The 22,687-nt window shown below is 37.0% G+C and overlaps 2 protein-coding genes across 4 annotated transcripts; one reads left to right on the top strand and one right to left on the bottom strand.

The window, feature by feature from the left end:
• The first annotated feature begins 14,468 nt into the window (after positions 1 to 14,468).
• LOC100260631 (FHA domain-containing protein PS1) lies at positions 14,469 to 18,154 on the top strand. The gene is made up of 6 exons (XM_002267100.5): positions 14,469 to 14,990; positions 15,239 to 15,444; positions 15,532 to 16,902; positions 17,003 to 17,138; positions 17,250 to 17,635; positions 17,731 to 18,154. Exons 1-6 carry the CDS (start codon positions 14,717 to 14,719, stop codon positions 17,974 to 17,976), a joined length of 2,619 nt encoding a protein of 872 aa, XP_002267136.3. The 5' UTR covers positions 14,469 to 14,716; the 3' UTR covers positions 17,977 to 18,154.
• A 1,331-nt stretch (positions 18,155 to 19,485) lies between these two features.
• Positions 19,486 to 22,447, bottom strand: LOC100248677 (protein SENSITIVE TO PROTON RHIZOTOXICITY 1-like). 3 transcript variants are annotated; one of them, XM_019216722.2, is made up of 3 exons: positions 22,030 to 22,447; positions 21,693 to 21,845; positions 19,486 to 21,236 (listed from the first exon to the last, which is right to left on the bottom strand). In XM_019216722.2, the coding sequence occupies exon 3, from the start codon at positions 21,190 to 21,192 to the stop codon at positions 19,609 to 19,611; it is 1,584 nt and encodes a 527-aa protein (XP_019072267.1). In that variant the 5' UTR covers positions 21,193 to 21,236; positions 21,693 to 21,845; positions 22,030 to 22,447; the 3' UTR covers positions 19,486 to 19,608. The 3 variants fall into 3 exon arrangements, with proteins under 3 accessions (XP_019072267.1, XP_059590445.1, XP_019072266.1); XM_059734462.1 differs by having other exon boundaries at positions 19,486 to 21,845; positions 22,030 to 22,443; XM_019216721.2 differs by lacking the exon at positions 21,693 to 21,845 and having other exon boundaries at positions 22,030 to 22,330.
• Positions 22,448 to 22,687: the final 240 nt, after the last annotated feature.

A 22,687-nucleotide genomic window follows, 5' to 3' on the forward strand; every position in this document is an offset into this window, starting at 1 on the left:
TATTTGACCTAAGAAGATTCTAAAATAAAGTTCAAGGAGTCTAGAATACCATAGAATAGTTTGAAAAATTTAAAAGGGTATCTAAGTTATCATATTTCAATTTACAGGTGCAGAAGTATAGTGCACAAATATGGAAAATTCTAAAGTAACTAAAACGAATTAAGATAAATCAAAATAAATTTCAAAATAAAAACTGCATCACCTAGAAGCTAATTTAGCAAAAATATAAGAAATACTCAAACTAAAAGAATGATATCAAACCAAATCAAAGCATGAACTATAACACCAAGGATCGATTAAATTAATGATAAAAAATCATAAATGAACCTAAACTAATTGAACAAATTAAACTAAACTAAAACGAGAATTTAAAAAATAGAACTTACCTTCCAACGTGTAAGAGGGGCTGTTGTTAGAACACTCTTAATCCTTCCAATCTGATGCTTTATATGTTGCATGTTATAAAAGAAAATCCTGAGACGTCCTCAAAGTGGTAACTTGTTGTCATCTTTTTTGCATGGTATGGTTGCTCTCCAAATTCATGAAAATGTGTTGATGCCTTTCACAAAATCTTGTGGTGCCATTTTCTTAAAGTGGCATTTTTATTTTTATTTTTTATTTACAAAAAATATATTGATGTGTAGTGGAGATTCAAAGTGGCAGCCTTATTCTCATCCTAGTAGTGCGTGGTGGATACTATTAGCCCAAAGGTTCTCCTAATCGGGTTTTGATGATAACAAACCCTGGTTAAATGACTAATTGGTTTAATGGTTAAGAATCTCAGGCATAAACTCGAAAATTCATCAAATGACCAAATGGATACAAGATCAAGACGTTTGGAAGACTTGTGATCAATAGGAAACAATGTAAAACATGAAAAATTGGATAGGAAACATGGATCATTAAAATAGCATATCATGTATATATATATATACATGGTAACCTCACATGTACACGAAAGCTTAACATATATGCTAATCAAGATAGATATGACAATGATATGCATGAGGGTTTCCTAGATCCTAGATATTTCTCCCTCTTTGGCAACATAAAAAAGAAACTGAAGGGGAACTCTAGATAAACTCAAGGCTGAGGAAGTGGAGGTGGAAACATGGAGCGGAGGTAAGCCATCATCTTCTCATGCTGACTCGCTTGGCGACTCTCAATGCGCTCAATACTTTGCTGGAGATGCTCGACTATAGCTTGTTGCTGATCCATACGCTCCTCTATACGCTCAAATCTCTGCTAGAAGGGCTCAAATTGAGAAATGAAGCCAATCTGATACTGATCTATACCCTCCTCCATAGAGTAGAATCGAGTATCATGGACTGAAGCAAGCTCCTCCATACGAATCCCAAATGAGCTGATCTGAGTTGATAGATTCATCCAAGGGGCATGATTAAGAGCGTGAGGTGCCTGAGATAGTATCTTTGTGTGAGGAAGCTCGATGAATGATGGTTGAGATGATGGTCCCACTGTGTAAGACGACTCAGTCATCATAGGCTATGAGAAAGTGGCCTCAACATGAATACCCTCTAATTGAGGTGGAGGAGGAATGTCAAGCTCAGGCTCTCTCTGCTCAAAATCCCTCTGAGAGTCTAACCCATCATTCATCTTTCTTATCTCAGCCTCCTCCTCTACTCCGGGATGCATTTGTCCTTGTCCATGGGCCTGTGCTAGAGGTTGCTCAGCTATCCTAATCCAGGAGCCATCGGGTTCCTTTTCGAACTTCATTCACCCCAAGGACTGCTCATCGTAAGTGTCATAGCTAGTAAGGGTCTCGAAGTCCGTCTCTCTGCTCAAATCGACCCTGGTATCCTTGAATACTCGAGTAGGGAAGCAGTTGTAGGGGAGTACTCGGGTCGTGTTCTCACAGCAGGATATCATATGCATCATCACTAGATACCCCACGTGAATCAGCCTCTCTGTCAGGATCGAGTCCACAATGAATGCCTCAAGGTAGGAGACCTCATCTCGATGTCCACCTTGTGGCAATAAGATGAAGCAGATCATGTGATGAAGGACTTGGTTGGACACGATCAGGCTGTGTGCCGATGGTTTGCCCATCCCCTAGGCATCTGCAAGTCCGCACAACCTCTGAATAGCCTCTCTAGGCTCGAATCCTAACATAGTGGGCCAAACATTGGACTCATACACCTAGAGTCCAATTAAAGGAATGTCGAAAATGCGGCAAATACTCTCCGGGCTCAGTCTGATCTCAACATATCTAACCGTGGACATGACCGGTTCTCCAAGTTCATAGGTCACCCATGAATAAAATGCCCGCACTAGAGTCAGAAAGATCGGCTCGAAAATCATCACAATTGGCAGTCATCCCATCCGACTGAAGAGTCTCTCAAACCCGAAGTACTGAATTTGGGAGAAATTGATACTTCTCCCTAGAACGACTTTCCTTTGGGTGAATTTTTGTTTGTATCTCTGATAATCTTCGACAAAACTAAAGAGGGTCGTGTCATACCTTGCCTTTTGGCGAGCCTCCATATGCTCAGGCTGAGATGGCTTAGCAGAGCGCTTGTCCTGAGCCTTAGAGGTAGCCGTCTCTCTCTTAGGCGCCATCTAAAGAACGAAAAAAGGGAGAAAATGAGGTATGAAAAGAGGAAAATCCAACCAAAAGCCCTAAATGTACGGAGATGAAGCTAAACTTAGCTTGAGGTGCGCGGTCAGAGAGAAATTGCTCCCAAAACTGAAAACCCTAGGTTTAAATCGAAACCCTAGCCTCAAAACGTCCCAAAATCAACTCCAAGGCCATCAAACTGTCTAAGATCCAACCCAAAATGATCTTTGGAAGCAGGTATGTGAAGAGTTTTCAAGGAATGGAGGAGAACAATGGAAAAAATTAAGCGCAGAGACCTCTTTAAATTCCCAGCCCCAACAAACCGGTTGACCGCTTGGTAAACGGTCAACGCTCCAATTTTTTGGCATTTTCTTGTCTCGTGATCCTCCTCCCGCCCTTTTTTGTTGAAATCCCCAATTTTTTATGTCCAATGTCAAGGGAATTTTGATTTTTGGTCAAAATTTGACCTTTTTCCTAAGATTATTTCTATATGATGCATATGATATGAAATTCACGCAATCATAAGGTATATTCAATCAAGAATTGATCAAGCAATCATTTGATCATAAAGAAATCACCCCTAGTTGTCTTCTAATATCAACAAATTGTTCTTCACTTAGAGGTTTTATAAAAATATTGGCAAGTTGATCTTTTGTGCTTACAAATTCAAGTGTAATGTCACCCTTTTATGTATGGTCTCTAAGAAAATGGTGTCTAATCTCTATATGCTTAGTCCTAGAGTGTTGCACCAGATTTTTTGAAATGTTTATGGCACTAGTGTTATCACATTTAATAGGAACATGCTCAAAAAACAAATTGAAATCACTAAGTGTTTGTTTCATCCAAATGATTTGTGCACAACATAAACCGGCTGCTATGTATTCAGCTTCCGCCGTTGACAAAGCTACCGAATTTTGCTTCATACTATGCCATGAAACAAGTGAGTGTCCTAGGAAATGACAAGTGCCACTAGTGCTTTTCCTTTCAACTTTACAACCGACAAAGTCGGCATCCGAGAATCCAATTAATTCAAAGTTATCACCCTTAGGATATCATAGGCCTATGTCCATTGTCCCTTTTAAATATCTAAGAATTCATTTTACGACACTTAAGTGAGATTCTTTAGGACAAGATTGAAATCTACCACACAAGCATACACTATACATGATGTCGGGTCTACTAGCGGTCAAATATAGCAAAGAACCTATTATGCCTCTATACATTGTTGAGTTGACGGACTTACCTTTTTCATCCTTGTTAAGCTTGATGGATGAACTCATTGGATTCTTCATTGTTTTGGCTTCCTCCATATTAAACCTTTTGAGGAGATCTCTTATATACTTTGCTTGATTGATGAAGGTTCCTTCCTTTAGTTGCTTGATTTGAAGTTCAATGAAGAAGTTAAGTTCTCCCATCATGCTCATTTCGAACTCACTATGTGATTCGTTCCCAATTGGTGTCTCAGTTGATTCATGTTCTCTCAATGGTCCCTAACAGTGGTGCCATTTGATATGTATCCAACTGGTGTCCCTTGATTGTGGTCCTCAGAAGTGAGTAATCAACAAAATTTATAACCTATTACACCATGTACTAGGATAGCCTTAGCTAGCATAGCATAGTGGCTCTAGGGTCGTTCACTGGGATGGGTTTTCACTTCACAATTGATATTAATTCAAAGATGAATTGGTGTCTTTTCATTTCAAGGTTAGCTTTAAAAGAAAACATAATCTTTAGTTTGAAAAAGGGTTGATCTTAAGCTAACCAAAATAGTAATTGATTTTACTTACAAAGAAAAGTGTTTCTTGGAGTTTAGATCACTGGGCTCAGGTTCCTCATACAAAAAAGGAGTTTCGGTCACTTGTTTCTTTTCCTCGCATTAGAGAATTAACATATAGTTAATTCTCTAACCGGTGTGGTACAGATGCTTCCCCTTAATGGGTTCAAACGCTAAATTCCTCTCACTGATGCACCTTGCAATGACTCATGCCCCTCACCTTGCATTTGCCATTCAAGGTGATCTTTAACCTTGGATTACCCGTCAAAAGCTCGTAAGAGATAACTAATGGATGTCTCCTTGGAGTCCAAAAGCTTACCAAGTGTTGGCTATTCCAAAAAATCCTACCTTCAAACCACCTCCCAAAGGCTCGCAAGAGATAAACTAGTGCATCTCAATGAACGGAGATCACTTGCCTTATCAAGTGTTGGCTCAGGTGATTTAAAGGCGTTTTAAGTTAACTAAAAAGATAAAAACCATTAACGGGTTACACTTTCTCTTCATTAAAAACTAAAACAACAAAACTTCCAATTTATGCATGAGGAAACTTACCCGGCTTTCTTCACTCCAAGAGACGAAGAGCCTAGTCTCTCATCATCTGAGGAAAAATCCTCAGAGTTTGTTTGGCTAGAAAGAAAAAGAACGAGAAAACAAAAATATGAAGGAAAAACAGAGCAAGTGCTTTGTAGATATATTTCTTACTTATACAAAAGGTTATCTCCAAGAACAAGCTCCCGAGAGATTGATTCTTTTTTTTTTTTTTTAAAGAAAATTACAAACTATATATAAGAGGTTATTCACCCTTTGTTCTTGCTTAAAGACTAAGGAATCCTATGATAGGTGGGTTACAAGGAGAGTTTGGGGATTTAGACATCAAATATCTAAAGCAAAAAATCTCAAAATGTCGGTCGCACATATCGGGAAGTCTCAGGAGAACACCGCGGCACTGTATACTGAGAGAAAAATTCTCCGGGTAAGCGCTATCAGAGGATCCGGACATGTCTGACCGGGGAAGTTGAAACGTCCTCCTCTCCCATCTGGCGTTAGGTGCTAGATGTGAAATATCCGGAGAAAGTGGAATGTCGGCCGGACAGAATTTCGGATGTAAGATATCCGGAGAAGGTGGAACTTTAGCCGGATAGAATTCCGGATGTAAGATATTCGGAGAAGGTGGAACTTCAGCCGGACAGAATTCTTCCCTAGGTGGAATAAGCTATGTCACGCGTTGAAAGGGGGACCGTCTGCGTGTGCAAGGGAGAGAGAGCCACGTGGCATTTTTTAGGGAGGATCCCCCACTCCTTGCATTCCGGATTTGCATATGGCAAAGGACTTCAAAGCTTCGGTTCTTCATGTTTCTGAGCTTTCCATTGCTTTGCCATGGATTCCAAAGAACTCTCCTCCATCTCGGATTGCTTTGGTGATAAAAAAAGCTATCAAAACACCAAAACTTAACACAATTTGATTAGAATTGATTGCAAGGGTCGTTAATATGTTAATTGGGTTAAAAGGTGATAACTACTACTCAAAAGTGTTTAAAAGAGTTAATTACAAGCTATCAAATAACACTTTTTGAGTAGTAATCACTCTGCATGCATTTAGAAAATTCTTCACAAAGAGAGACATTAGTAGCTCCAAAAATGATATCATCAACGTATATTTGCACTAAGAGCATGTCATTTTCTTTGGTTTTTATGAAAAGAGTTGTGTTGATTTTTCCCATTTTAAAACCCTTTTTCAAAATAAATTTACTCAATCTTTCATACCATGCTCTAGGTGCTTGTTTCAAACCATAAAGTGCCTTTTTAAGTTTAAAAACATGATTAGGAAAGTTAAAACTTTGAAAATCGGGTGGTTGTTCAACATATACCTCTTCATTTATAAAGCCATTTAAGAAAGCACTTTTCACATCCATTTGATATAAAACAAAGTTTTTAAAACATGCAAAGGCAAGTAGCATCCTAATGGCTTCCAATCTAGTTATGGGAGCAAAGGTTTCATCATAATCTATCCCTTCTTCTTGATTAAAACCTTGGGTTACCAATCTTGCTTTATTCCTTATAATTATGCCATTTTCATTCATTTTATTTCTAAAGACCTATCTAGTTCCAATAACACTTTGATTTTGAGGTCTTGCTACTAATTCCCATATTTCACTTCTTTCAAATTGGTTTAACTCTTCTTGCATAACAATCATCCAATTTTCGTCAACTAGAGCATCTTTTATATTTTTAGGTTCAATTTGAGAGATAAAAGCAAGATTATTGCAAATATTTCTAAGAGATGATCTAGTTCTTACCCCACTAGATGGATTACCTATAATATGATTTGGTGGATGGTTGATGACAAACTTCCAATCTTTAGGAAGGTCTTGGCTTGATTTACCTTGCACTTGTTGAGGAGGAGGTAGTGCCAAAGGTGATTCTTCTTTCTTGGGATCCTCTACAATTTCTTCTTGTTGTCTTCTATCTTCAATTTTTAATTTTCCCATGGAGGTCTCTAAGCCTAAATCATCATCAAAACTCTCTCTTTCTTGGAGAGAATTGTTAGATTCATAAAAAATAACATGGATGGACTCCTCAACAACCATGGTTCTTTTGTTAAAAACTCTAAAGGCTTTACTTGAAGTTGAGTAACCAAGAAAAATTCCAACATCCAATTTTGCATCAAATTTTCCAAAATTGTCTTTGGTGTTTAATATAAAGCATTTACACCCAAAGATTTTGAAATACCTAATGTTGGGTTTCTTGTTTTTCCAAAGCTCATAGGGAGTTTTCTTAAGAATGGGCCTCAATAAAATTTTATTTAAAACATAACAAGAAATATTAACTGCTTCGGCCCAAAAGTATTTTGGTAAATTATTTTCATTTAGCATGGTTTTAGCCATTTCTTGAAGAGTTCTATTTTTCTTTTCAACTACCCTATTTTGTTGAGGAGTTCTAGGAGCCGAAAAATTGTGGTTAATACCATACTCATTGCAATAGTCTTCAAAATCAATATTTTCAAACTCTCTCCCATGATCACTTCTTATACAAGTAATTGTAAAACCTTTTTCATTTTGAACCTTGTTGCAAAACTTTGAAAACTCATAGAATGCTTCATTCTTTTGACTTAAAAATAAGAATCAAGTGTATCTAGAGAAGTCATCCACAATAACAAATGCATAAGATTTTCCTCCAATGCTTGGTGTCCTAGAGGGACCAAATAAATCTATATGCAACAATTCAAGAGGCCTAGTTGTTGAAATGAAATTTTTGTTTTTAAAAGAGTTTTTGATTTGCTTTCCCATTTGACAAGCTTCACAAACTTTGTCTTTTTGAAAATTTATTTTGGGAAGGCCTCTAACAAGTTCATCTTTGTTGAGTTGGGAAATGAGGTCCATGTTAGCATGTCCCAACCTCCTATGCCACAACCAACTTTGATCATGCATGCTTGAAAAGCATCTATCATAGCCAACATATTTTGAAATATTAATAGCATAAACATTATCACATCTATGGCCCATGAAGATGGTTTTATCACTTTGAATATCTTTGATAATGCAATGAGATGCTTCAAAAATCACTTTAAAACCTTTGTCACAAAGTTGAATTATGTTCAAAAGATTATGTTTTAAACCATCCATTAATAAAACACTTTCAATAAGAGAGGATGTGTCATTACCAATGTTGCCTTAACCAATGATCCTTCCTTTTGCATTGTCTCTAAAGGTAACGCATCCTCCATTTCTCTTTGTAAGGAAAGAAAAATTGGATTCATCCCCGGTTATGTGTCTTAAGCATCCACTATCCAAGAACCACTTATCCTTCTTTGATCCCTACAAAATAAAATTTAAGTTGATTTATGTGTCCATATCTTTTTGGGTCCTTGAGGGTTAGTGACCTTGGATTTCTCAACCCAAACCTTTTTAGCTTTAACATTTGAATTCTTTTGAGAAACATTTCTTAAGGGACATACTACTAATGTGTCCTCTTCTTCCACAAAAGTTGCAAGTGGTAGAAGGACTTGTACTTGCGGATTCTTTTACAAAGTAATTTTTAAAATACTTTTGATTTTTTGAAGATTTGAATCTTAGCCCTTGTTTGTCAAAAACACATTTTTGGCTAGCTATGATCATTTTAAAAGATTTTTGTCTACAAGAGAAAATTGAAAGAGAAGAGGTCAACCATTCATTTTTCTTTTTCAAAATCTCATTTTCACTTCTCAAAATCTCATTTTCTTTTTCAAGATGAGTTTTAGATATTTCAACAATTGAAAATTTTTCTTTTACTTCTTCAAGTTCTTTTTCAAATTCTTGAATTTTCTTTTTAAAAGAATTGTTTTTCAAACTAAGTTTTTTAAAATCCTCATATAATTCTTCAAAAACATCATGCATATCTTCATCACTAAAGTTGGAGTTTACCTCATCAAGATCATCTATTGCCATGAAACACATGTTTGCCACTTCCTTCTCCTTTTCTTCTTCGGAGGATTCTTCACTTTCACTCCAAGTGGCCATCATTGCCTTCTTCATTCTTTTCTTGGCTTCACTCTTGTAGAGAGGACAATCATATTTAATGTGTCCTAATTTTTTTGCATTTGAAGCATATCAAATCTCTTTTCTCTTTCCATTTCTCCTTGTCACCATGGGATGAAGATTCCTTTTTAGAAGGATCTCTTCTAGAGGTGAACTTTCTTCCTCTAAACCTTTCATCTCTCATGTATTTGTTGAACTTTCTTATGATGAGGGCTAAATCATCATCTTTATCACTTGGTTTTTTCTTCTTCAACATCTTCTTCTTCCTTAGTTGTAGCTTTGAGGGTTATGCTCTTCTTCTTTTTGTCTTCACCCTTTTTGTAGCTTCTTTATCAAATTGATCTCATATGTCATTAATGACCCTATGAGCTCTTCTATAGGTAGCTTAGTCAAGTCTTTTGCTTCTTGAATTGCGGTGACCTTGGTATGCCACTTTGATGGGAAAAACCTCAATATCTTCATCACCTTCTCGGATTCCTTGTAGGTTTTTCCCAAAGCTTCAAGACCATTGACAATGTCGGTGAACCTAGTAATCATCTCAACTATAGTCTCATTTTCTTTCATTGAAAACAATTCATAGTTATGAACAAGAAAATTAATTTTTGACTCTTTCACTTAATTAGTTCCTTCATGAGTTATTTCAAGCAACCTCCAAATTTCTTTAGCCGATTTGCATTGACATATTCTATTGTATTCATTTCTATCCATAGCATATTGCAAAGTAAAAACGACTTTAGCATTTAATTGAAAGTTTCTTTTATCAAGCTCATTCTATTCTTGCTTGGGTTTTGGAACCAAAACTCCATCAACTAGTTTAGTGGGAAAAGTTAGACCATCTTCGATGACGTCCCATACATCTAAATCAGTAGATTGCAATTAGGTTTTTTTCTTAATTAAGCATAGCCTTTACATTGTTTCCTATTGAAAATTGTTTGATTGATCCATGATTGGTTTGAGGGGGAGATTTTTTTTCTCTCTTAGATAACCAAGGTTTGTCATCATAAAAAATGGGGAGATTGTTAGCCCAAGGGTTCTCCTAATCGGGTTTTGATGATAACAAACTATGGTTAAATGACTAATTGGTTTAATGGTTAAGAATCTCAGGCATAAACTTGAAAATTCATCAAATGACCAAATGGATACAAGATCAAGACGTTTGGAAGACTTGTGATAATAGGAAACTAATGTAAGATGAATGCATGAGTGCACTTAGGATTTTCATACCGTTTCATGCAACTTAGAAAACTCGGTTTATTCTTTAAAACTTCGATTTCATTAAAACTCGAGTTTTAACAAATGTACCTTAGGCAAAATGTTTTAAAATTGGCATAATAATTCACCTAAAAACCTTGCCTAAGTGTTAGAAAAGAAAGGAATTGAAAAAGATAGGTTTTCGAAACCAAAAGGCTCAACCGGTCGAGGCTATGGCCAACCGGCTCAACCGGTTGGGGAACCGGTCGACCGGTTGCCCTTGTTCGGTCGAGGATCGATTGAGGGATGCACAAAATTTTCTCTCTCTCCCAATAGCCATCTCTTCCCGGTCGAGGTGATTCTCTTCATGGTCGAGGTCTGGTCGAGGCAACGATAACCTGTCAAGCATTAAATACTCCAACGACTAGTGAACAGGTCGATCCCTAGCTCGACCGGTCGAGGTTACCTTTTGCTGTTTTTGGCTCCCAAGCTTAGAAACCTATAAATTGAGAGCTCCACTTCATTTATTGACAAGAGAACACTTGCAATCAATTGTCTACCTACCTGTTCTTGACCAAAAAGCTCTCATTTATTTCTTAGTGCATTAAATCATCACTTGCATATCCTTTAGTGCACTCTTGTGTATCATCATAGCTTTGTCTTGTATTTGAGCTATCCTTAAGCTAGGTTGAGGGATTCTTTCTTGTAAAATCCGAGTGTTAAAGCCTTCAAGAGGTTTGAATCTTGAAGAGATTGTGTAAGAGCCTATTGGAGCCGGAATCTAAGTGTAAGAAGATTGGAAGCTTGGTTGAAGTTTCAAGTTAGTGGAACTCTCACTCGGTTAGGAGATTGAGGAGAGTAGACGTAGGCAAGGAAGTGTTGAACCACTATAAAACCCGAGTTTGAATTATCTAACTTTATCTCTTTATTTTGTTCATATTGTGCTTGAACTTGTTGTGATTGAAAAGAATTTAAAAAAACTCAATTCACCTCCCCCCCCCCCCCCCTTCCTTCTCCCCTTCTTTTGGGTGTTTTTCTTAATTAAACATAACCTTTATTTTCTCAGATACCTCTCACAAAATCTGGTAGTACAAAAATCAATGCATTGAGTGGTAGCTTGCTGTGTAAAATCCACTAATGCAGCCTTGATGAAGATCTCTCACGGAGCTGATTGTGAGCAAAATGGTGCCATCCTCCAAAGATCATGCAGGATGATGATAAGATTTCCTCCCCATGAACTCACGATCTTGGTAATCATGTAATACAAGTATAGTTTATGTTCTCAAAACTGAGACCTACACATACCCCAAAGTAGAGTTCCAAATTTTATGTGATAGTGGAATTCCTCATGTAGCCTGAACTGATCTTCCCTCCAAAACTCAAGAACTATCCCTAGTCTTCTCAAAGTGGATGTTAGAAATCATGTGGGACCCCTCCGGAATTTACATATCAACATTTGAAACAAACCCACAAAAACCTATTTTCCAAATATTGCAATCAAGGATGAATATGATAATGGTGATTGAGGATTGTGGTGTTGACCCACTTCACAAATTGTTTAAATCTTCATATCTCTGAAGACTTCTCTTTTTATTATCATCTCTGAGTGGTAGTCTCCTCCATTTTTCACTAGTCCATGATTCCCCTCATCCAAGATGTTCCTCCCTTCCTTCGTTTAAGACCCCCCTTATGCTGCTCCAAAATTCTGCCACAAATCTTTGTGATCTCTTCAGCTTCTCCTTAGAAAATTCTGGTGCTTGTGTTCTCTCCCAAAAAATATAATCTAATGATCTTTATCTTCCAAAATCATGTCTTCAATCTTCAAGAGAAAATATGATGCACGTTGTTCTTCAAGGACAAATCCGATGGCATTCTCTCACCTCCCATGGCATGTGTTGATGCTTTGAAAAATCCTCAGATGGTTGCCCTCTTCCTCCTTTATCTTCCCCTTCTCCCATGCAGCAACCCCTATTTTTAATGGTGTTCATCCCCATAACAAAATTTGTTCATTCTCTTGAAAGTTCCAAGAACGTCTCCTCAAAAAGTCTCCCATGTTGTGTTGACCTTCCTCTTCCCATTTCTTCTCAATTCTCATGCCTCGTAATCCCCTAGCCTCCCCTTCCCAATGGGGGCTTCTTTCCACTTCCCCACTAATTTTATTTTTATTTTTACCTAAATAAAAGAGTAAATAAAATAAAAATAAATAAAAAGGTATTTTGGAAGTAGAAATGAAAATAAAAAATATATATAATATAATATAATAGTAAGAATAATATCAATAAAATAATAATAATCTTAATAATAATAATGATAATAGAAACAATGGTAACAAAAACAAATCTAATGATGATAATTATAAAAAATAAAAAATAAAATGACAATAATAAAAAAAATGCACAATGACTATATATATATAAGTAGATATGAAAATGAACAAATAAATAAATAACTAACTAGATATAAGTGCACAACACATATTTATAAAGAAAACATGCAAGCTATGTAGGCCATGCAAGCCACGTAAGCCATACAAATGACTTAGGAGTGCTGGAACAATCCCTAAAGGACTAGGCATACCTAAATGGGCCAGGTGTGCCGAATGGGCCCTAAATAAGTTAAACAAATTGCCATAAATATGTATCTAGTATCTCGAATGACTCAAATGGGTGAGATATGTAAGTAACAATAGGCTTCCAAGAACTGCTATAAAGTATTGAAAGAGTATTTAATCAAGGTATGTACCAAGGGGACAAAATGGAAGATCTACACCTATACAAAAGTTTCTCATCCTATGTATAAGATCCATCTTAAGAAAGAAAGTCTTCTTAAGGTCTTTCTCTCACTCTTTCCTCTCAATTCCCTTTCATAGCTTACATTTCATTAGTTTGTTTCTTATTTTATAACAATTTTTCCCAACTTTTTAATAAAACCCAAACTTGTAAACTCCTTTTAATATAAAATTGGTAAAAAAAAAAAAAAAATTAATGAAATTGTTAAACTTCTTATCAAAGAAAATGAAGATAAAATCATTTTTTTTTTAATAAATCTTTCGTAATTCAAATAAAAGTCACTTTGAACTTAAATATCTTTGTAAATAATTGTAAAAATATTTTTGGATGGGAATTATTTTATAAATTAAATTGTAAAAATATTTTTTAAATAAAAAGTGATTGGAAACATGCTATCTTTTTAAATATATATATATTTTTTCTAAACCATTTGTGAAAAATCTTTTCTATTCATAAAATTTATAAAATTCTTTTTAAAAAATAAAATTTGGAATAAAATATCTTTGATAGATAAAATTGTAAAGAAATCCTTTTTAAATCTCATTTTATAGAAGCAAGATGTTAATATTATGACAACCTTTCCTTAAACCCAAAAAAGATAAAATCTTTTTTTAATAATTTTTTTTATTTTATAAAATCAAATAATAAATCTTTTTTGGCAAATAAAAAAGGAATTAAAGTATATTTTGTAAAATCCATTTCTATAAAAATTCATTGTACTGATAAAATTGAATTGAATTTTAATACTTGTAAATAAATTAGTAAAAGTCTTATTTCCAACAAAAGTAATAAAAATCACAAATAAAATTGAATTGTAATAATTCATTCATTTTCTAGAAAAGTAAATAAAAATCATTCTTTTTCTAGAAAAATAAATAAAATAATCTTTCTTGTAAATAAAATGAAATTGAAATTTAATAAAATTGCATTCAATAATTTTTTTATTTAATAATAATGAGTAACAATAATTTTCTTGAAAATAAAACTTGAATACAAAATAGGATTGAGTCAAAGTATTTGTTGAAAATAGTTTGAAACTTTTGTTTGTAAATGCATAAATTGAAATCATTAATTTGAATTTTTTTTTTTAATGTAAATGATTTATTTTTTAAATTTCTTTAAAATGTTGTAATTGTTAAAATAATCAAATCATTTATTAATCAATTTAATAAATAACTTTGTGCAATTATTTTGTAATTCATTTCGTATTTTTGTAATATGATTTTCACTCTAACTTGCATATATTTATTCATGAAATTCTTTTCTCATTTAGGATTAATTAATTAATTTTTATAATTTCCTTTATTCATTTTTAATAAAGATGTGTTTTTTAGGGTTTAGAGGATGTTATACTCATGATACTTTTCCAATAAATAACCTGATCATCGAATTTAGATTTACAGACATATTTTTCCTTTAAAAGGAAATCATATTAAGGTTTTATTTATTTTTTAAATAAACAAAATAAGTGATGACTCTATTTTTTCAAAAATCAAATATTTTTTTATAAATGAAAAATTGTATAGGAACACGCATGAAAAATGTAGTGGGTCACATTAGCATTCACCTTAATATTACTATTTAAATTTTGTTTTTGGAATGTAAATTATACTAGATACTCATCCCCAATAGACTTCAGTTTCTAAGTGTGATATATTAAATTCTTTTTTGGGAAATTCGGGGGAAAAAGTACCGTTAAGGTCATTACCCAACGGTCGCCTTTTCAGATATTCAAAATCAAAATGCAAAACCTTTCTTTTTCGGTCCAAGAAAATCAAAACCCACCTCATTTCTTCATAAATTCCCCAAAACTCCGTTTCGTTTCTTCACAAATTCTTCAGAAACCCTAGCAATCTATCTCTTTATCGAAGGGAATGATCACCATGGCTGATGAAAATGAGAAGAAAATCCCTGTATTCACAGTCCTGAAGAACAACGCCATTCTCAAGAACATCTTCGTGATCGACCAACCACCGCCGGGGATCTCCGAACCGGAAAGACCAGAGCACGTATTGGAAGAGATCTTGATGGTTGGAAGACACCCAGATTGCAACATCATGTTGACACATCCAAGCATCAGCAGATTCCACCTTCAAATATATTCAAACCCCACGTTGCAGAAGCTCTCTGTGATGGATTTATCATCTGGTAATTGCATTTCTGTTGTTTCTTTGATGTGCTTTTGATGGGTTCTTGATGCGTTGTTCTTGTGCACTGCATAAAGATTACAGAAAATCAGTAGGACCTTTGTTCTGCCGTTGAACCTCCAAATAAGAAAAATAATTAACCGAAAGTGGAAATGAAAATGGCCCTTTCGAAAACGTTTTCACGTTTTTGTTTTTGAATTGTTTGATGGGTTCTTGATTGATCCTGGATGGGTTCTTGTTCTTGGTCAGTACATGGGACTTGGGTTTCGGAGAAGAAGATCCAACCGCGTGCTCGAGTTGAACTTAAAGAGGGCGATATAATAAGGTTGGGCAGCTCTAGCAGGATCTATAGGCTGCATTGGGTTCCTTTGAGCCAGGCCTATGATTTAGAAAACCCATTTGTGTCAGCGTCCGATGTGTTGATGGAAGAAGAGAAAGAAGATGAAATTTATCAGGTGAGAACTATAAATCTGGAGTGATCGTAAGATGTTTGTCAAAATGCTTCTGAATTTTCCTTTTTTTGTGTTTTGGTTTTTGTGTAGGATGTGAGTTCATTTTCTGTTGACAGTAAGGAAATTCAATCACAGCATCCAGTTCTGAAGGGCATGGAATCTGTCTTTTCTGATGAGAATTGTGAACCATTTGTGGAGAAACCAATTCCATCTGCACCTCCAGAGCCGGAAAACATGAATTCTTCAGCTTCTGATGAAGAAAAAACAGAAGGAGAAGGTCTTCCAGTAGTTGAGGCATTTGAAGAGATAGAAAATCAAAGTCCATCAAGAAGAGATTATGAACAGACGGAGATACTGGGTGCTGTGAATTTGTTGCCTTCTGCAGAGGTTCTCTTGGAGACAAGAAATGAACAATTGGATGAAGAAATCAAGAGCCCACAACCTCTTTTTGTCTCAGAGGTATTTTCTCAAGGAGAAACTCCAGTGGGTCTCCCAACAAAATCCTGGCAAAAATCTAAGTTGCTTGGAAGTCTGGATTCGTATGTTGCTGATGATAAAATAGAAATCCCATTGGTAGCTGAAGTTCTTGAAGAAGTGGAAAACCAGAGCCCTCCAAGAAAAGGCTATGAACAGAGAGAAGCCTCAGGCCTCCACTCCGGAGCTATCACAACTGAATCTGTCAATTCGTCTGTCCCAGACAGGAATATTCTCTCTGATATTGGGAATCAACAATTTTCCAATGAAAACCAGCCCCCTAAACCTCTTCCTGTGACCCTTGGACTGTCTGATGATGAAAATCCAGAAAGTCCTCCAGTAAGATTGGAGCAAAAATCTAGTTTACCTAACATATGGTCAAGAAGAGGTAAGCCTGCTAGTGTTCTTCAGATTCAAACAGGCAGGAGCACAAGAAAGTGCATTGGTGATGGTAATGGTGCTAAAATTAGAAAGCCAAAGCAGGAGGATTTGGAAAATAAACCAATTTCAAGGGCTCTTTTCCCTATGTTAGATGGGGAAGAGACAGAAATTTTTACTCCTAACAAAGAGAATTTTTCACCAAATACCCTTCTGCTGAAGTCTGTGAATAAGAAGAAGGGCATTCTAGAAGAAACTAAACAGTCCACATTGTGCAGATCATCATCTTCAAAGTTTTCCACTGGCCCCAACAAATGTTCAGAAGAAGATACGTCCACCTTTTCAGACAAAGAGAATCAGACACCTCAAGTTCTCCAAACACGAAAATCAGTAAGGCCCTCACCTGAAAATAGCTCTAGAAATCGTGGAAAGTTGGAAAAGGAGATTATGGTAATGAAGAGAGGAGCAGAAAGGGTACCATTTCATTCTCTGCTTGAGAATGCTGCTTGCAAAAGCAAGTCAGAAGTTTCAATCCTTGGTGCTAAAACTAGAAGCAGCAATTCTGTCAACTGTACTGGAACCACAGGGAATGCCACCAACTCTTCTTTTGTAAGTTGTTGAAAAAATGTTTTTGTTTCTTTTCAAGAATTCATTACCATTGATCCAACTAAATTTGTTGTATGTCTACACATAATAAATTCATGTGCAGAACAATTCTGCTGGAGAGGGAAAGAGAAGGTGGAACATGGTAGTGGACGCTACTTGCCTTCTGAACAAAGAGTCAAGGAAGTCATTACAGCTTTTACAAGGTCTCAAGGGAACTCAACTAATCATTCCAAGAATGGGTAAAATATTATTCAAAAGGCCTTCTATTGCTTCCATTTCCCAAAATAAAATTTTAAACAAATTTGCGTGCCCTTTTGTAATTAATGAGAATGATCCTCCTTTGATTTCAGTCATTAGGGAGCTGGATTGCCTGAAGCGACGAGGTAGTTTGTTTAGAAGAATATCAGAAGTTTCTTTGGTGTTGCAATGGATTGAGGAATGTATGGTGAAAACAAAGTGGTGGATCCACGTTCAGAGCTCTATAGAGGAAGGAAGGCCCATCGCACCAACCCCTCCTGCTTCTCCTCCTCGATTCAGTGAAGGAAGTGGGGGATTCATCAGTGGGACGACAAGCTCAGTGCCATTTTCTGCCTGCGGGAGTTTAATGGAAATAGTTTCGCCAACTGCAGAAGACCATATCCTTGAATGTGCTCTTTTCTTCAGGAGAATAAAGAATGATGGACAGCTTGTCCTTTTTACCAATGATGTCACTCTGAAGATCAAAGCCATGGCAGAAGTACTCTCTCTCTCTCTCTCTCTCTCTCTCTCTCTCTCTCTCTCTCTCTCTCTCTCTCGCTAAATCTGAACATTTGGCATTGCTGTTTGTTTCAGGGTTTGAATTGTGAGACAGTAGAGGAATTCCGTGAGAGTCTGGTGAACCCCTTTTCTGAGAGGTTCATGTGGTCTGACAGCTCTCCCAGAGGACAGACTTGGTCCTACTTAGATGATGTAGTTCTAAGGGAGAAATATTACCGCTGCCCTCTGAAGAAGGCATCAAAGGGAGGAGAAAGTGCAAAGGGTTTGAAGCTGATACTCCTCCACAATTCTCATTATGGGAAGATCGGTTCAATCAGCTAACACCAATTAAGGCTGTCTTTTAACAATGGTAATTGTTCTGATATCAATGGAAATTGATCTTTTCAGGCTCTAGTTTGGGCTCTGTTTCATTTCTGAGGAAGCTGTATCTGTTTTGGTGATTGCAGTGGCTATTCATTGGTCATGAAATGTTGTGAGATCAATATTATCATTCCGCTAATATTCTTACTTGCCCACATTAACTCATTATAAGGTAGCTATTTAGAGATACACAGATGTAAAAGGCCAGCCCTTGAGTAGGTTCCATTGCCTCCTGTTCACTTGAGAGATCAGATTGATGCTTTTTTCCTTGAGTCACTTAGGAGTTGCATATACACGATGGAGTCCAGTTTTTCTCTCAAACTTGAAACCTCGCACATAAATTGCAGCAAAGTTACCTCTAAAATGTTCATCCTCCTGATCCAGGTTGACATGACAGACAAATGGGCAATAATAAGAACACTAAGCCCTGAGAGTTTTTTAACTTGTTGGTAAGAATTTATGATATCAATATTTGCCACATTAGTTTCTGGAGTTTCACCAATACTTCCTGATATATGCTTGTTGGAGATTTTCAATCGACACAAGCTTTTAGGGTGTGTGCATAGGTATTTTAGAATCTGTCCGCCTTCCAATTACAATCTGCAATAGATCCAATTTTCCTACCCTCTCTTGCTTTCTCTTCATTGTGCACCACACTTGTGATAGAATTCAGATGACCCACGTCGATAAAAGTTGCAGATTCAGTTCAGATGACTCACATTGATCAGGATTGATACGTGTTCAGTTCAGATGACTCACATTGATCAGGATTGATACGTAAGGGTCTTTAGTTCTTTGTTTCTTTCTCCAAATGGTCCCAGTATATGTATATTTAGCCGCCACACAGCAGATATTCCACAAGAAACATAGCATCCCAGAAATGATTTGAATTTGCTAGTATCGTGAACCGTCTCCATCACTCTCAGTCAAAACAGGGGCAGGGCCGGGGCTTGAGAGTCTGTCAGTTTGACTCACTTGGGTTGAGGTTTATGAAATGGACAGATTCCAAGCCCATGAGACAGCTGTGTAATACTGATAAAATACTCGGTTTGCAATCTTGCCAGTGCGGAATTTAATAATGCAAAGCCCATCATTGGATTTTACCAAAAGCATTCTCATTTTTCTGCATCACAAAACGCCAGAACTTGATTGGGAAGCCAGAAAAAATGCCAGTAGCTATCATCCTCTTCTCTTATTCATATCTGGTATGATCCTGTCCTGCCTCTATCTGCAGCCACTCAAGCTTGCTGCAGGAAGTACTGGCAACATATGCTGCAGCCTAAGGTTCCACAATCCTGGTAAACATGAGCAATTTGGTGATGATTATCTTCTTTTACACAATTTATATTACTGATTACAGCTACAAGTACGGCAGAGATGTGTACCTCAGCGTTCTTACAGGATAGTACTGGCTGACCTTCAAACTGCGGGCCTTACTTCAACAATGGCAGTCACAAACAAAGGCACAAGTGATTAAAGAAAAATATTTATTGAAAATCAAGAAATAACTAGTACATGGGTCACCTAACCATTGAAATGTGATTTCAATAAACCCCAGGACCCCTAATGAAAATTGAAATAACAATCTGACTGCTACTCAAGATCATTAGAACTAGACTCGCCTCCAGTCTTTCTTGTATAGCTACAAGACCCTGGGACAAGAAAAGAGAATGAACTTTCTGAGTCTTCAAATGGGGGTCGAGGGAACTCGTGAAACCCAACGAGACTACAAGGATCAAAGGTCAATGGTGAGAAAAAACCAGTAGGCTCGTCAGCACCCCTTTTTACATCCATCATCATATCTTGAACTCCACTTCCACTTGAAGCATTTGAACTGAAGTTGAACCCCACACTTCCAACCTTATTTGCTGCTCCATTGCCTTCCCCACGGTCAGATGGCCCAACAGATCCTTTAGTTTCATCAAGGGGAATAGCAGGAGTGTGGCCTTGGAAGAGAGCAATATGCCCAAAAAGCTTGTCTTTTCTTGAGAAAGTGGTTCCACAGGAACAAAGCCACTTATCCTTGCCACAATGCTTCTCATGAGTTTTAAGATCAGCAATAACTGAGAACTTCTTGGTGTTGCACCTGCTGCAAGTGTAGCTTTTGTCGCAATGAGTCCTCTTGTAATGGTTTTTCACACATAAAATGGTTTTCAGAGGTTGAAACTTTTTATGATCCTTGTTGCGCTTGCAACCAGCAAAAGGGCAGGAATACCTCTTAATAAGCACTGGCTCAGAGCTGGATTCCTTGTTGGGTTTTGCAAGAGCTGCTGGAGTTTTGTATTCATCACCATGACCTCTCATGTGCATCCTCAAATTCGCATCCCTCTTGAATCCCTTACCACATATCATGCAGAAGTGGGTGTGAGGTGCAAGGATTTCTTCCTTTTCTAGCTGTAAGATCTCATAGGAGCCAGGAGGAAGGTTCTCCCCTTCATCAGCATCATCTTCATCTTTCAGTTCATGTTCTTCAGTAGCATTGTTTTGTTCAATTACACAAGCACCAGTTAGATCAATCTGGTTAGACTGATCAGAAACCTTGCTTCCACCACTACTTTGTGCCACACCACCCCCATTCATGCCTGTTCCTGAAGGAAACAGTACTCCACCAAGCTGCCCAAGCTGTCCAACAGAAGGACTAGCCGTCGAAAGGGTATTCTTCACAGATGGGAGAAGAGTACCAGCAGTCGTGATCAATTGAACAATAATAGAAGTGAGATCAGCAGTGACAAGCTGCTGCTGCTGAGCTACAAGTTCATTTGTTCGACCCAAAACTTGGCTTCTCCGACCAACAATCAGATGGACTAAATCCTGGAGTTGATGTATCTTCTGTTCCAGGAAAGAGAGATTGCTAAGCATCACTCTTGGATCCCAGTCTTGGATTCTATTGGGTTCTAGCATCTCATTCATCTGACAATCTTCTCGGTTCAAGTTTTTGATTTGACTATTAGGGTTGCAAGGAAGAGATGATGAGGTTGCAGAAGTCTGGTTGAATTCCTGGAAAGCTGGTTCAATCCTAACACTGTAATCTAGCACAGAAGGATCTTCCCACTTATGCTGATGCTGCTGCTGCTGCAAACTAAAATTGGTGAATGATTGTTGATCTTTCGGTAATTCATTCCCGGATGAAGATGATTGTGTCCAGGTATCTACAGAAAGCCTATCTTTGAGATCCATTTTCAAATCCTTTTCTCAGGTACTAAATTAAATGCCAATTAAATCTGAGACATAGCATGCAAAACATCCATTAGGCACTCCAACTAAATTCAACTAGGAAAAAGTACAGCAAGAAATTACTCTAAAAATCACATGAAGATATAATTCCATTCAAGCATTCAAAAGGAAGAAAACACCCAAGAAATTACTCCATTAGGAACATCGAACCCCAATTCATCTCCCCCAAAAACTAACCTGGGTATCAAGCATTTTTCCTATTTACCCTTTCTGATTAAATTAAAACTAATTAAGCATTTCCTGACAGAAATCAGGACCAGAAAACAAAAATTTAAATCATTGATTCAGAAATTTACTCATGAAATCAAAAACCCCCCACCTCAAAAATCAACCATCTGAAAACCCCTTTCTCCATATGGAAGTCAAACCCCCCTAAAAACTTTTCAATACCTCTCAAAAGGGGAGAAGTAGAAAAATAAATAAATCAGAAGGGAAAATCCCACCTTATTCAATCTGATGATTAACCCAAGATTCCAAACCTTATTTTTAGATCATTGGAATCATAAACTGTTCCAGTAAACACAAAATCACCCAAAAAGAATTCCCACGTTCTTCAATTTTCGGAGATGTTATCAGAAAATCTCATTCCAAAAATTCTACAAGCAGGAAAAAAAAAACTGAGTAAAGGCCAAAAAACTAGAGGTTTACATAGAAAAACTAGAGATTAAGCATGTTATTATTATGAAAAGCTTTGATTCTCTTACAACAACCCTATAAAAGAGCAGGAAAAAAAGAGAGAGAAAGAGGGAGAGAGAGAGAGATATAGAAGAAGAGTCTCACCAGATTCAAGATTGCAGAGATAATTCTATAGCGACTATTCCGTTCCATGAGAAGAGAGGGAGGAATTGAAAAGAAAAAGGGAGCTCAACTGAATCAATATATATCAGCATCTCCGGAAGCAAGAGGGGAATGGTCTGTTATACAGTGGGGGCCATGATAGGTTTGACCCCATCAATCCTGACCGTCCATTTGAAGCAAAGCTCAAACCTCCATTGGTCTTCACTGTTATCCGGTGGGCCATCCCCACCAGATCATGACACGATTCAATCACAGCCGTTGGTGGGTCAGGTTGATGAGACTGGTTTCACTCAAAAGGTAACAAAAGATGTGAAATGAGGCTGATTGGAGATAGAGTGGGGGCCACCAAAGCTGGATGGTGCGATATGATTGGTGAACACCCGAGGGGCCCACCATAACAATCGTATATATCTCACACATTTGACCCTATTTATTGAAGTTTATTGAAATGGTCTCCGCCTTGGAGAGAGTGAGAGGAGCTGGGGTGTTGCCAAGAAGCTACGCAACCGCCACCACCACCACCACCACCCAGTCACCAGGACGCCAACCAAACCCAATGTTGCTGGACTCACCGCTGCTCTCCCACTCTACGTCACTCCTTCTAAGTTCCAAGCCTCTTCCCACCATTCTTAGAGGCCAA

Source organism: Vitis vinifera, chromosome 18, assembly GCF_030704535.1.
Source record: "Vitis vinifera cultivar Pinot Noir 40024 chromosome 18, ASM3070453v1".
Taxonomy (NCBI): Eukaryota; Viridiplantae; Streptophyta; class Magnoliopsida; order Vitales; family Vitaceae; genus Vitis; species Vitis vinifera.

Bases quoted from the DNA above. Each gene is read 5' to 3' on its own strand.
- LOC100260631 (XM_002267100.5), top strand. From the start codon at position 14,717: ATGATCACCATGGCTGATGAAAATGAGAAGAAAATCCCTGTATTCACA. The intron at 16,903-17,002 runs GTAAGTTGTTGA...ATTCATGTGCAG, and splicing joins ATGCCACCAACTCTTCTTTT to AACAATTCTGCTGGAGAGGG. The intron at 17,139-17,249 runs GTAAAATATTAT...CTTTGATTTCAG, and splicing joins ACTAATCATTCCAAGAATGG to TCATTAGGGAGCTGGATTGC.
- LOC100248677 (XM_019216722.2), bottom strand. From the start codon at position 21,192: ATGGATCTCAAAGATAGGCTTTCTGTAGATACCTGGACACAATCATCT.